The 13656-nt window shown below is 41.0% G+C and overlaps 1 protein-coding gene across 1 annotated transcript in view; it reads right to left on the bottom strand.

Annotated features, from left to right (window-relative positions):
* Nucleotides 1–13656, bottom strand: part of LOC126143137 (disks large homolog 5-like) — a 90242-nt gene that overhangs the window by 25557 nt on the left and 51029 nt on the right. The window contains exons 5-6 of the mRNA XM_049915348.1: nucleotides 12207–12449; nucleotides 5699–5899 (exon numbers count right to left, since the gene is read on the bottom strand). Of these exons, the coding sequence (XP_049771305.1) occupies nucleotides 5699–5899; nucleotides 12207–12449 (444 nt within the window). The remainder of the gene's footprint in view (nucleotides 1–5698; nucleotides 5900–12206; nucleotides 12450–13656) is intronic.

Raw genomic sequence — 13656 nt, 5'->3', positions numbered from 1 at the left:
TCCTGTAGCTGCTGCCGATCTACCGTACGTGTTTATGCAGCCGACATCTCTCCCGCTTCCGAATACGCCGCCTTCTCCGGGACCCATCTCGCTGGAGCACACCCCCAGGTCCACGACACCTACGGATGCTGCTCCGGAGTTTTCACCCATCATCTCGTCCAGGAGGCACGTTCCACGGACGAGCTTCCGTCCTGGACATTTTCGACCATACTCTCGTGTCTCTCCGTGGGATGTTCTCGGGGCCTCACAAGAGGCCACGGATGTCTCCTCACTGTCCATGTCTCCAAGGGAGTGAGTGTTTTTTTTTTTCAAGGGGAGAAAAGTGTTGTGACAGTGCCACGACATTTAACAGTGCCGCCATGACAGCACGCGCAAATGGTGATAGAGGCGCTCCGCAACTCGGCTGAGCGTGGGAGCGCCACCTAGCTACGAACGGCGCTGGCCGCGTATCACGGCACGGCACGGCAGTCGAATGAGAGATACTGAGTTGTTGTCATGTAACCAGCTATTGTTTCCAAGTGAGTGTGTTTGAATATCCACGCAATTATTGGCGATTAAAGCTTATAACAACAACTTTATGCGAAATGGAAATAGTAGCTATAGTTTTGAGGAAAATATGATCCTCCTGTTAATAATTTACCAATGGAGATTTTAGCTTTTAGTGTGACTAATATGCCCCACGTCTATGCCCGGCATATTTTTAGACAATGAATGTTACATTTGTACATGTAACATGACATCATGTAAGAGCTATGAATCAGCTGGTACTACAAGACTTTCAAATATAAGCTGTAAATGAGGCTATCTTCCACAAAACAGTAGCTAATACTTTCTTTCTGCATTGACTTTTACAGTAATTTAGATTCCTCATACAGGCAATCTAAAGTAGGTCCCCCTCCCTCAGACAACACCTGTAGATTCCAACATCGGTACTGTCATATATTGTTGAAATAACTGTACTGGCTATGGTATATAAAATTTGTAACTGGTTCTAATGTACCATTTGTTACTTAGTATTGCTTGCACCTTGTCCCGCACCTTTCACAGAGTTGGAGTGCTGACTATCTGATTTGGCCGGAGGCTCTTCCTGCCGCCACCCCGTAACCCCCCCCCCCCCCCCGCCCACCCAGGACACAATCAGTGTACCCCAGCTGTCTGCATCTAGTGTAAATCATGAATGAGTGCAAACACGTTTCAAATGTCTGCGTGTCTTAACTGAGGTGGGTCGTGGGGACCAGTCTGGTTTACACCTAGAGGGATGTGGAAAACCTCCTAAAAACCACATCCAGGCTCGCTGGCACACCAGCCCTCATCGTTAATCCGTTGGGCAGATTCGATCTGGGGCTGGTGCGTCTACCTGAGCCCAGGAAGCAGCGCATTAGCACTCTCTGCTAACCTGGCGGGTCATACCATTTGTTACTACATCAGTATTATTTCATTTTCTACACTGACTGGCACACCTCATTAAGAAGCCCAACATAATTTTCTGTAGATGGACTTTGCACTGTAGTTTCTAATATTACATGCAGCATGTCTTATGATGTAAGAGTTTCGATCCTCTACTTTTAATAAGATAGCACAAGTGAGAATAACAAATATATGTCAGTGAATATTGCACCAATAGCTTACCTGATATCATTGGTCACCCACAGATCAGACTCAACATCTTTGGTCATGCCACAACAGTTGTGCCTATACTATGATGTGGCAGCTTCCCAGTTTTGTCAGCTAAGGGACCTAATCACGTACACTATTGTATTGTCTGTGCCACAAACACACAGAAATATGATGCCTACCTGTCCACATGTACCAGTGATATATCAGAATGTGAAATGAAGCTGGAAGTTTATAGCAGGTAAGTATCTTGGATTAGGAAGTATATGTATTTGCAAGAGCTTGTAGAGAATTGACAGATAAACCAACGTCACCATTTTTTAATGTATTACAGGTGCTTTAAAATCACCCACGGTTGAACTTAGTCAGTTTCAAAGATGATAAGAACACAGACTACCGTATTTACTCGAATCTAAGCCGCACTTTTTTTCCGGTTTTCGTAATCCAAAAAACCGCCTGCGGCTTAGAATCGAGTGCAAAGCAAGCAGAAGTTATGAAAAATGTCGGTACATGCCGCCACAACTAACTTCTGCCGCCGAATATATGTAGCGCTACGCTGGCATATTTTGTAGGCACAAGGATAAATACTGGCGCCAAAATCTCAGCGTCAGTAAATAAATTTAAAAAAAAAAGTGGAAGACGAGCTTTTTTTTCTCCGCCGCGAGTTTCGTCCACTGCATTTTCATACATTATCCAACGAAGTAAATACAAATTCCGTATTGTTCATCTTCGAATGTAGCACAATTTCAGTGTACTACGAAAATCTGACTGGCAAGACTGTTTGGGATGTTTGTCAATATGGCCAACTCTACGTTCTGAATTTTTTCCTATCTGTGAGAAGAGATGGTTGCTAATAGGAACCTGATGAAATTTGAACCATATACAGTATTCTCTTCACCATAAGAATTATACGAATATAAACATTTTGCCATGTATTCTTTCGTGTTTGCTGCTATCTCATTTAAAAACTGTCTGCCTAATAAACTACGAAACTGGAGTGAGACAACAGCAAACGCGGAAGAATATACGTATCGTGTCATGTTTATATTCGTATTATTCTTATGCCTAATAGTGATACAGTCAGAAATGAAGCACGGAAAGTGACTAGATTTTTAAATCTAAAGTGACTAATTTCTGTGCAGAATTTGATGTAATAAAGAAGCGACCGCAAAGATTTTCAAACGGAGAAAAATTTTCGCCTAACTTTCGTTCAGAACATGTTCTATCATACGCAGTCTATTATTTGATTCTTGTTGATCATTATCAAAGAAAGCAGCAGTGTAAGTAACAACAAATTGCGGTCTCTTGCCATTGTTTCGCTAATGAGACGATTCCTCTTTTTTTTTTAATTGTACGCGGCGGTAGCGCGCACAAAAGCAAGCCGAGCCGCGAGCCGCGACAGGCCGTAAACACGCACTATCAGAATGCGACTAACAATGCATGACACAGTGCAGTAATGCATTTTCAGCTTAAGAGTGACGCAAACACCTACAACAAAGAAAACGGCAATTATCAGATCAAAGCAAAATAAGCAATCGATTCAAACTAGACGAAGCACGTGAAAAAGGAAGGGCACCCGTATAAATACGGACGGAGCGCCTGACGCATAGCAATGGCTACGTGGTAAAGCTTAACTGCTAAGCTTAGACTCGAACCAAACTACTGTAGCTGTATCGTCATTCATTCGATCTAAATTGTGTCTCATATTACAATGGACAAACTTTGTTTCGATTTGGAGGTGCGGCCTAAGACTTTTCTCTCCCCTTGAATTTCGAGTCTCAAATTTCAGGTGCGGCTTAGATTCGGGAAATTTTTTTTTCCTTTATTTCGAGTCTCATTTTTCAGGTGCGGCTTAGATTCGAGTGCGGCTTAGATTCGAGTAAATACGGTACTTGGACCACGTTTCCATTCTCTGATCACATTGAGACTGTGGGGACTGTGTGTAGCTTATCTGATTTCTGTAACTTTTGAAGACTGCTGTAAATGTATTTTAATATCTGATCACTATTTAAACATGTGATGTTGCTTAGTACATGATAGGAATTTTGTGAAAAAGGTCATTCCAAAGACTTCTAAGAATCAGCATGTACTTATTACAGAACAACTGCAGTTTTATGTAACAACCAGTATAATCATTGATATGTCAGAATCAGTACTGCAAAATAAAAAGCAAATTTCCATGATTTTTCTGTTACTTTTTTAGACAGTCCCTTCTCTGGTTGGGACAAACAGTTGTGAGAGGTACAAATCTCTGTTCGTTTGAGAAAATGGAGCAGTATTTTGTAAAATCTACATGAAAAATACACAGTATAAAATATACAGGTGTTTGTGAGTTAGTTAAATGCTGTCTATTACAAACCATACTCAATTCCCCCCATTATGGCTAACATGGGAATAAGTATTGAAAGGAGTAATGATACAGTAGACCTTACAAGGAATCACAAGAAGCTAAAAAGTTGAATATTTCAATATTTACAGGCACTGGATTACTCAAGTGCACGACATCATCCCAAATCTAACATTTGCCGTCTATTCAGCAGGAATGGTGAATAAATTCAAAAGTATCGGCACTGGTGCAACTAGACTCTCACCTTTGATTTCTTCTAGATTGCATAAGCAGTGTAACTGGAGTAATAAGAATGGCAACACTGTTGACGGAGCGACAACACTTTACCCTCCACCTCCCGTAACAACCAGAGGTAGCAGCACAGTGGATGAAGAGAGAGGGAGGGAGGGGGAGAGAGAGAGAGAGAGAGAGAGAGAGAGAGAGAGAGAGAGAGAGAGAGAGAGAGAGAGAGAGAGAGAGAGAGGGGGGGGGCAATACTGACCCTACGACTTATCTCGTAAGATAAGTTAAGGAAAGGCAAACCTACATTTCTAGCATTTTTACACTTAGAGAAAGCTTTTGACAATGTTGACTGGAATACTCATTCAAATCCTGAAGGTGGCCGTGGTAAAATACAGGGAGCGAAAGGCTATTTACAATTTGTACAGAAACCAGATGGCAGTTATAAGAGTCTAAGGGCATGAAAGGGAAGTAGTGGTTGGGAAGGGAGTGAGACAGGGTTGCAACCTATCCCCAATGTTATTCAATCTGTATATTGAGCAAGCAGTAAAGGAAAGAAAAGAAAAATTCGGAGTAGGTATTAAAATCCATGGAGAAGATATAAAAACTTTAAGGTTCACAGATGACATTGTAATTCTGTCAGAGACAGCAAAGGACCTGGAAGAGCAGCTGAACGGAATGGACAGTGTCTTGAAAGGATGATTTAAGATTAACGTCAACAAAAGCGAAACAAGGATAATGGAGTTTAGTCGAATAAAATCAGGTGATGCTGAGGGAATTAGACTAGGAAACTTGACACTAAGTGGTAGATGAGTTTTGCTATTTGCGGAGCAAAATAATTGACAATGGTCAAAATAGAGAGGATATAAAATGTAGACTGGCAATGGCAAGGGAAGTGTTTCTGAAGAAGAGAAATTTGTTAACATCGATACAGATTTAAGTGTCAGGAAGTCTTTTTTCCTGAAAATATTCGTATGGAGTGTAGCCATGTACGGAGGTGAAACATGGACAATAAATAGTTTAGACAAAAAGAGAATAGAAGCCTACGAAATGTGGTGCTACAGAAGAATGCTCAAGATTAGGTGGGTATATCACGTAACTAATGAGGAGGTACTGAATAGAATTGGGGAGAAGAGAAATTTGTGGCACAACCTGACTAGAAGAAGGGATCGGTTGGTAGGACACCTTCTGAGGCATCACAGGATCACTAATTTAGTATTGGAGGGAAGCATGGAGGGTAAAAATCGCAGAAGGATGTAGGTTGCAGTAGTTACTCAGAGATGACGACGGTTGCGTAGGATAGAGCAGTATGGAGAGCTGCATCAAACCAGTCTCTGGACTGAAGACTGCGGCAACAACAACAACAACACTTTGAAAGAATAGAAGTAAGTATTTGGAAATACAGACCACTCAGTGCTTTAGTAGTTAGTTACTAGAACTATGCACTGCATATGTCCAATGGTATATTATTTCAGCTTACATATGTAATGTGTATGTAGGACAAAAGCTAATACTTACATATCTTTCATCAAGTGCATTAAGTTTCTTTTCAGCATCAAGTAGAACAACACGGAGGAAGTCTCTGTCGCAACGAAGTGAGCTACCAGCCGAAATGATTTCCTTCAGTGAACGGCAGACTATATCACTAGTCTGTCTCGTAACTTGAAGCTTTGCCCATTCTCTTACAACTTCTATGTCTGCTGAATCTGATAATGCGTGCTGAAAATGGACAGAACATTTACATTGCAAAAAATTCAAGTATATAATTACAAATTGATTTGCTTTCTTTCCAGCTACCGTGCTAAATATCTGACAGCTGCAACATCCCTGGTATAAGGACAGCTGTCACTGCCCACAAAACAGTCAATCGACAACCTTATCAGTAGTATTAGTCAAACAATATTATTGCACCTTAGGGCGACGGCACTGTAGTCAGCTTATCACGAGATCTCACCGTGATATTTTGTGAGGACATGCTGAACCACTTGACAGTATATGCACAACTGTCTTAAAGCAATTCACAGTGTGATGCACTTTCCTTAATCACAACTCTAGTTGTTTACTGTAACACCACTGCACGTTTCCGGTAATGCCTACAGGAGGTCAAGTGGAACAATTTCGTGGTCAGGTAGCACAATCCTGTAAAACTACGGTAATTTTAAAAGCTCGCCAGTTACGGTGCCGACCTAAAATATATCGATACTAAATATTACCGACTCTTGTTCTCAAAACTTAATCCACACGCACTACAATCAATCCTGTCGGAGGAACATCCACAACTGAGAATTATACCAGAGGCTGAAAATACTGCAACAGTTGCAAGGTCATTTTATTTAACACACGACCACTTTTTCAGGTGTCGTACTGAAAATAGGAAGTTATAGGAGATAATTTTTACAAGCAGCAAACATAAAAATCCATAAATTTGAAAACATTTATAAATTGTTGGTTGGGCCAGGTGCTGTGAAACCTAAGTCAATGCCAAAGTAACACAAGACAGTACTACGGAAGACTGTCCGGGTAAAGAAATATGCACAGAATACCAGAACACTTACACTCGGTGCAGTGACTCCGAGAGCCACAGTGGCGAGTACAAGATGCCGTGTGCTACCAACGAGTGCACAGCTCGGAGTAGAGCAGGCACGAAGGAGGAAGCAAACTGGTAAACCAGAGTGGCAAAAGTACTGCCATCTATTGGCGGGAAGAAGAACGCGAGACCACTAGCCCGGCCATTCTCAATCTGAATTGGTGATTTACATTAAAAAACATTACACAAAAAATGTTAACAGTGCATTACGCACGGTAAATAAAGATGTCGACCGAGGCAGCACAGAACTGTAGTAAAACTGAGTGGAAGCTGTGACATAAAATTTATGTAACGTATTACCTGCGCCCATCGGAAGCACACCACGTCTTCTACTCGTCCGACACGGCCCTCGGGGTCACAGTACCGAGCGTAAGTGTTCCGGTATTATTTACACATTTCTTTACCCGGGCAGTCTTCCGTAGTGCTGCCCGACGTCACTTTGGCACCGATTTACGTTTCGCGGCACCTAGCCCGACCGCCAGTTTTTAAATTTATGGATTTTTTGTTTTCTTTGTGCGTTTTCCGAGTGTAAAAATTATTTCCAGTCTCTTACTGTTTCCAGTACGACAACTGAAGATGGGCATATTAATAGCTCAAAACTGGTCGTGTGTTAAATAAAAGACTCTTACAACTGTAGCAGTATTTTCAACCACTGGCCACACGCATTAGTCACGACTGACAGTAATAATTGTTCAGTGACACGTTTTTATTATTTTGTACACGATTTCTCCCGTGAATTGGTGCCGACTCAGAAGAGCAGTACACATTAATTATTAATAATACAGGGTTAGCCAAAAGTCTTAACACTTGAAAATTCAATACTTCGCAAAATAACATAGGTAGTGATGTAAAAATTTACACATGCTTGAAATGACATAGGGTTTTATTGAAACCAAAAAGTGTGCAAAATAACCAACAGATAGCACTTTGTACGATACAAAAGCAATAATTAGGTTGCTAGGCAAGCTTTCAGAGGCAGAGGCTGCTCCTATAGGCAGAAGAGCTGAAGGGGAAGGAAGAGAGGCGAAGGAAAAGGACTGGAGAGGTCCAGGAAAAGGCACAGATTTGGGGAAAATCACCCAGAACTGCGTGTCAGGGAAGACTTGACGGACGGGATGGAAAGGAAAGATGCTGTGTTCCATCTGTGTTCTGCCACCGGTTGACGAGTAAATCTTATCTATTCAATTACATTCCATTATCAAAAATTGTTTTCATTGTTATAAAAGCAATACTTAGCACAACAATCAATTTTCAGTAAAGATTATCTTTATAACAAGCACTCAAGATTAATCACATACAGTTTATGTTCCTCACCTATATCTACAGTAGTGATATAGGCTGAGGCAGAAACATCAACTTACACGATGTACAGGCAGGATTAATCCCATTTCACTCACTGCCAAGGCACTATTCCAATATTGGAGAGCCTCTGCAATACTGACGCGAGTTTAGAAGTGGAATAGCAATGGGCTGAGGTGTGAACTGGAATTTGTATATGGGAGGGAGATTACAAGAGTATTCACTGCAGCTCTGGTAGCAGCGGCAACTTTGGCATAACATCAGCATGTCTGTGTAGTGAGCAGGAAACCCAGGATTCCAATTTCAGTACAGTACAAATTTTAGTTCATTGCTTTAGCCTGCAGCATTACTGTAAATGCTCAACATGTCCGCTGCTCATCAACAATACCTGTGGTTGATGGACTGTGTCGTGAACAGCCCTGTACAGCATATCAGTAGGCACGACGAGAAATTGCCATCTGATTGTACCACAGCAAGTTACGAGGGCAGTTTGAGAAGTTCTCAGAACGAAATAGAAAAAAAAAGTACTTACATCACTGAAATGTTTGTTATTTTTCAGTGTAGTCTCCTTGTAGGTTAATGCACTGGGTCCAACGATGTTCCATTGCCTTGATCCCATCTCAAAAATGAGTTTCCTACAGGCCTGCAAAACAGTTGCCAATTCCGGCCATCAATTCTTCATTTAAAGTGAAGCTTCATCCACCAAGAAAAAGTTTGTTTTTGTAAGATATGGAAGTCCAGTGGAGCTACATCAGGTGAATAAGGCAGGTGTGGCAACAATTAATGCCTTAGTTTGTGTAATTTTGCCATGGTGATGGTACATGTGTGCGGATGCGCATTGTCTTGAGGGAAGATCACTTTCTTCCTTGCTAACTTTCCTCCTTGGTCTTTTTGTTGCAATTTGTCCAGGATGTTAGCATAGTATTCTTCAGTAACTTTTTGCCCAGTGGGGAGATAATCTGCAAGTACAAACAGGATCCCTTTTGCTTCCCAGAACACTAATGCCATGACCTGAAGGAGTTGCCTTTGCTTTCTTCGGTGGCGGAGAATCGGCACGTTTCCACTGCTTTGACTGCTGTTTCTGTCTCTGGGGTATAGTAGTGCACCCAAGTTTCATCTGCGGTCACAAACCGGTGAAAAAATCCTGTTCGTTTCTCTTAAAACAGGCCAAACATTGTTCTGATATGTCCATTCTCGTGCGTTTTTGATCCAGCGTCAAGAGTCACGGCACCCATCTTGCAGATAATTCTTTCATTTCTAATTCTTCAGTTAAAATACGATATGCCCTTTCAGATGACATCTGGCAAGCGTGAGCAATTTCACACGCTTTCAATCCTCTGTGACCAATTTGTGTGCTTTTGCAATTACTTCTGCAGTAATGACGTCTCGGCTGACCACTGCGCGGATCATCTAAGCACTCCTGACCGAATGTAAATTCATTTGTCCACTTGGCAACTGTTGTATATGAAGAAGCAGAGTCCTCCAGTGTATTCTGGAAATCGGCATCAATGCCTTTGCTTTCATACCTTTCTGTACAAAGTACTTAATAACTGCTCGAATCTCAATTTTTTCCTCTTCGCAAATTACTTTGCAGGAACAACAACAGAGCCACATTACCACAACAGTTTTTTCCCCAAGAGTACTTATGTGGCACGTGTTTACAGGCAACAGTCCAATGAATATATGTGATATGTGTTGTAATAGTGCTGAACTCTTGTGGTGATTCCGAAACTTTTCAATCCTCCCTTGTATTATGAGTTGTCATCTTGCATTGAAAGCGTAGCTTGGCATGGAGCCATGAGGAGAGCAGATTTTGTTTCTCACACACTCTGGCTACTGGGCCGTGCGAGCCATGTCCTTGACTAAAGCTGCATGCAATACATTCCTCATACCCTCTACGAATCTAAGTAGTACTAGTAAATATTAATCTATTTTATACTTTGTATACCAAATTCTTTTGATAACACAACCATAGTGCTAAATTTTCAAATCAATAACTTCCACACTTCTGGAGATACAAACTTTTATTTAAAACAAACAGTAACGGTGCTGGCATTGTGAAACTGAATTACGGACCGTAAAGTATTCATCTTTTGTATGAACTGAAACTACAGCCAAGGATGGATGGGAGGGATGGGAGGTAGGGAGAATGGCATACATAAGCTGAGAATGTGATATTTCATTAGAACTACGCAAATGTATGCACGAGAAAGTTTGTGCAATACGGGAATTTGCAACTTATGTCCGAGTCAGCTTGATTTTGTACATGGCAGAAACGCAGCCAGAAGGGGTGTTGAGTATAAAGTTTGTTAATTATTTGTTTTGTGGAAAGGGATCATATTTTGTTTTCATTAAATTTTATTTAGTTGCCACCATAAACTGCAATCTGAATGCAACCGAGTTTGCACAGGCCAAACTGAAACGACAATTCAGAGAACAAAATGTTATGAGGGATATCTCTGCTGAGAAGGGGGAGGGGGGGGGGGGGGTGATTTGGGGGAAGGCACCAAATAGCAAGGTCATCAGTCTCATCGGATTAGGAAAGGATGGGGAATGAAGTCGGCCATGCCCTTTCAAAGAAACCACCTCGGTATTTGCCTGAAGCGATTTAGGGAAATCTTGGAAAACCTAAATCAGGATGGCTGGACACAGGATAGAATCATCATCCTCCCAAATGCGAGTCCACATTGCAAACCACTATGCTACCTCGGATATCTCTGCCGGAAACATGTCAAATCTCGCAAATGCTGCCTATCAGTATATCACCAGTGAGGGTGGGAACCTTACTGTTGAAAATTTGAGAGCTGGAGGAAGATTACTGGAGGCGCATCAGTGTGATGAAAATTGCCGTTGACAACACTGTCATTAACACGTGTCCATCCAGCACCACCAAATCTGTCCACTAGCATGGACACAACCATGGACAACTGCAGTGGAAGCAACTAGTTTTGTAAGATTTTAGTTCTACCTACACATTCCTCATTGTTTTTGGAAGTAATACTTATATTGTAGTAATAACTGTTTTCAATTACTCAAACATTAAGGTGATGCTTATTCCATTTCTTTTATAAGCTGCAGCTGTAAGCTGGCTGTCCTATGAGAAGGAGGTGGGGCTTGTCACAACAGCCAATGTGCTACGAGCCGAATGCGAGCCGAATGCGAGCCTCTACTCCCAGCATTCTACAACCGGCAGCCAAGTGAAAGTTTGCGATCAGTAATTGCCTTGGTGTATAAATGCAATTTGTTTTATTTGCTGGGGATACGATCAGGTCTGGTATTATAATCTCCACAAAAAATTGCGACGATCTAGTTCACTTACATGCAATGAAGTCAAGTCATAAAACAGATGCAGGAGTATCACATTCATACTGATAGAACATGTTGTTGAAGTATGCTCTTTTCCTATGAGATTGACAATACATTTCCTATTTCAAAGAACTGCATCTGTAGTGGGATGAATGGAATAATGTGTTGTATATACTGAAGTATTCATTTCAAGACTCTAAACACATTTCTTCTGTTTATAAACAATTTGTTTCTTGTCTGGGAGAAAGTATTAAATTTTGGGGAAAAAAAGCAGTTTCCTAAGATTTAAGATAAATTTAAGGGTTGGGAAGTCTTTCCTTCTTTCCTGCAGATAATCATATGGTGTGTAGCATTGTGCAGACATGTAATATGGTTTGGACAAGAAGGAAGATTATATGGGCAGATCAAATAACTAATGAACTAAATTGGAGAAACAAGAAATTTATGGCACAACTTGGCTAAAATACCAGATCAGTTGGTAGAACACATCCTGAGGCACGAAGGGATTGTCAATTTTCTAACGGAGGGAAGTGCCAGGGGTAAAAACTGTAGGAGAGAACAAGGGATGACTACAATAAGCAGGTTCAAACGGATGGAGGCCGCATCAGTTATTTAGAAATGAAGATGCTTTCATGTGATAGGCAGCTGTGGAGAGCTGCATCAAACGTATCTTTTGATTAGAGACCACAACCATAACAGCACAAACATTTAAGTAATTTTTTCAGATTTTCAGTGACAGGGTGATAACATGCTCTGTTAATATGACAACTGTCCACATTTCTTTGGGTACTATTCACAAAAAGTAATGAATCTGGGAAGTCTCTTAGTACTTACCATAGTATTCTGCACCAGACTTTCAGTGGCCAGTTCAATATTAGATTCATTCTCTTTCAACTGCTTTTCCAGGGCTACGTTATGAACTTCTGCCTCAATCAGTTCAGCATACAATCCTACATCTGGCGTCGGTTCAGGTGGTGCCGAGATGCGAGACTCCGCGAGTTTTGCAATCACCACCTCCTGTTCTGCTATAAATTTTTCGACCACAGAAGGAGTTTCTGATGGTGAAGACTGCTGCTCCTAGTAACAGAGGGTGTAGTATTATTGTACCGTATTTACTCGAATCTAAGCCGCACCTGAAAAATGAGACTCGAAATAAAGGGAAAAAAATTTCCCGAATCTAAGCCGCACATGAAATTTGAGACTAAATTCAAGGGGAGAGAAAAGTTTTAGGCCGCACCTCCAAATCGAAACAAAGTTGGTCCATTGTAATATGAGACACAATTTAGGTCAAACGAATGACGATACAGCTACAGTAGTTTGGTTCGAGTCGTAAACTTAGCAGTTAAGCTTTACCACTTAGCCATTGCTATGCGTCAGGCACTCCGTCCGTATTTATACGGGTACCCTTCCTTTTTCATGTGCTTCGTCTGGTATGAATCGATTGCTTATTTTGCTTTGATCTGATAAGTGCCGTTTTCTTTGTTATAGGTGTTTGCGTCACTCTTAAGATGAAAATGCATTACTGCACTGTGTCATGCATTGTTTGTCGCATTATTTAAAAAAAAGAGAGAGAGAGAGAGAGAGAGAGAGAGAGGGGAATCATCTCATTAGCGAAACAATGGCTAGAGACTGCTATTTGTTGTTACTTACACAGCTGCTTTCTTTGATAATGTTCAGCAAGAATCAAATAATAGACTCCGTATGATAGAACATGTTCTGAACGAGAGTTAGGCGAAAATTTTTCTCTGTTTGAAAATCTTTGTGGCCGCTTCTTTATTACATCAAATTCTGCACAGAAATTAGAGTCATCTTAGATTTAAAAATCTAGTCACTTGCCGTGCTTCATTTCTGACTATCACTATTAGACATAAGAATAATACGAATATAAACACGACACGATACGTATATTCTTCAGCGTTTGCTGTTGTCTCACTCTAGTTTCGTAGTTTTAGGCAGACAGGACTTAAATGAGATAGCAGCAAACACGAAAGAATACATGGCAAAATGTTTATATTCGTACTATTCTTATGGTGAAGAGAATACTGTATGTGATTCAAATTTCATCAGGTTCCTATTAGCAACCATCTCTTCTCACAGATAGGAAAAAATTCAGAACGTAGAGTTGGCCATATTGACAAACATCCCAAACAGTCTTGCCAGTCAGATTTTCGTAGTATACTGAAATTGTGCTACATTCGAAGATGAACAATACGGAATTTGTATTTACTTTGTTGGATAATGTATGAAAATGCAGTGGTCGAAACTCGCGGCGGAGAAAAAAAGC

Source organism: Schistocerca cancellata, unplaced genomic scaffold (genome assembly GCF_023864275.1).
Source record: "Schistocerca cancellata isolate TAMUIC-IGC-003103 unplaced genomic scaffold, iqSchCanc2.1 HiC_scaffold_782, whole genome shotgun sequence".
Taxonomy (NCBI): domain Eukaryota; kingdom Metazoa; phylum Arthropoda; class Insecta; order Orthoptera; family Acrididae; genus Schistocerca; species Schistocerca cancellata.
Note: the sequence above shows the minus strand (reverse complement) of the source record. Positions and strands in the feature narration are given on the sequence as shown.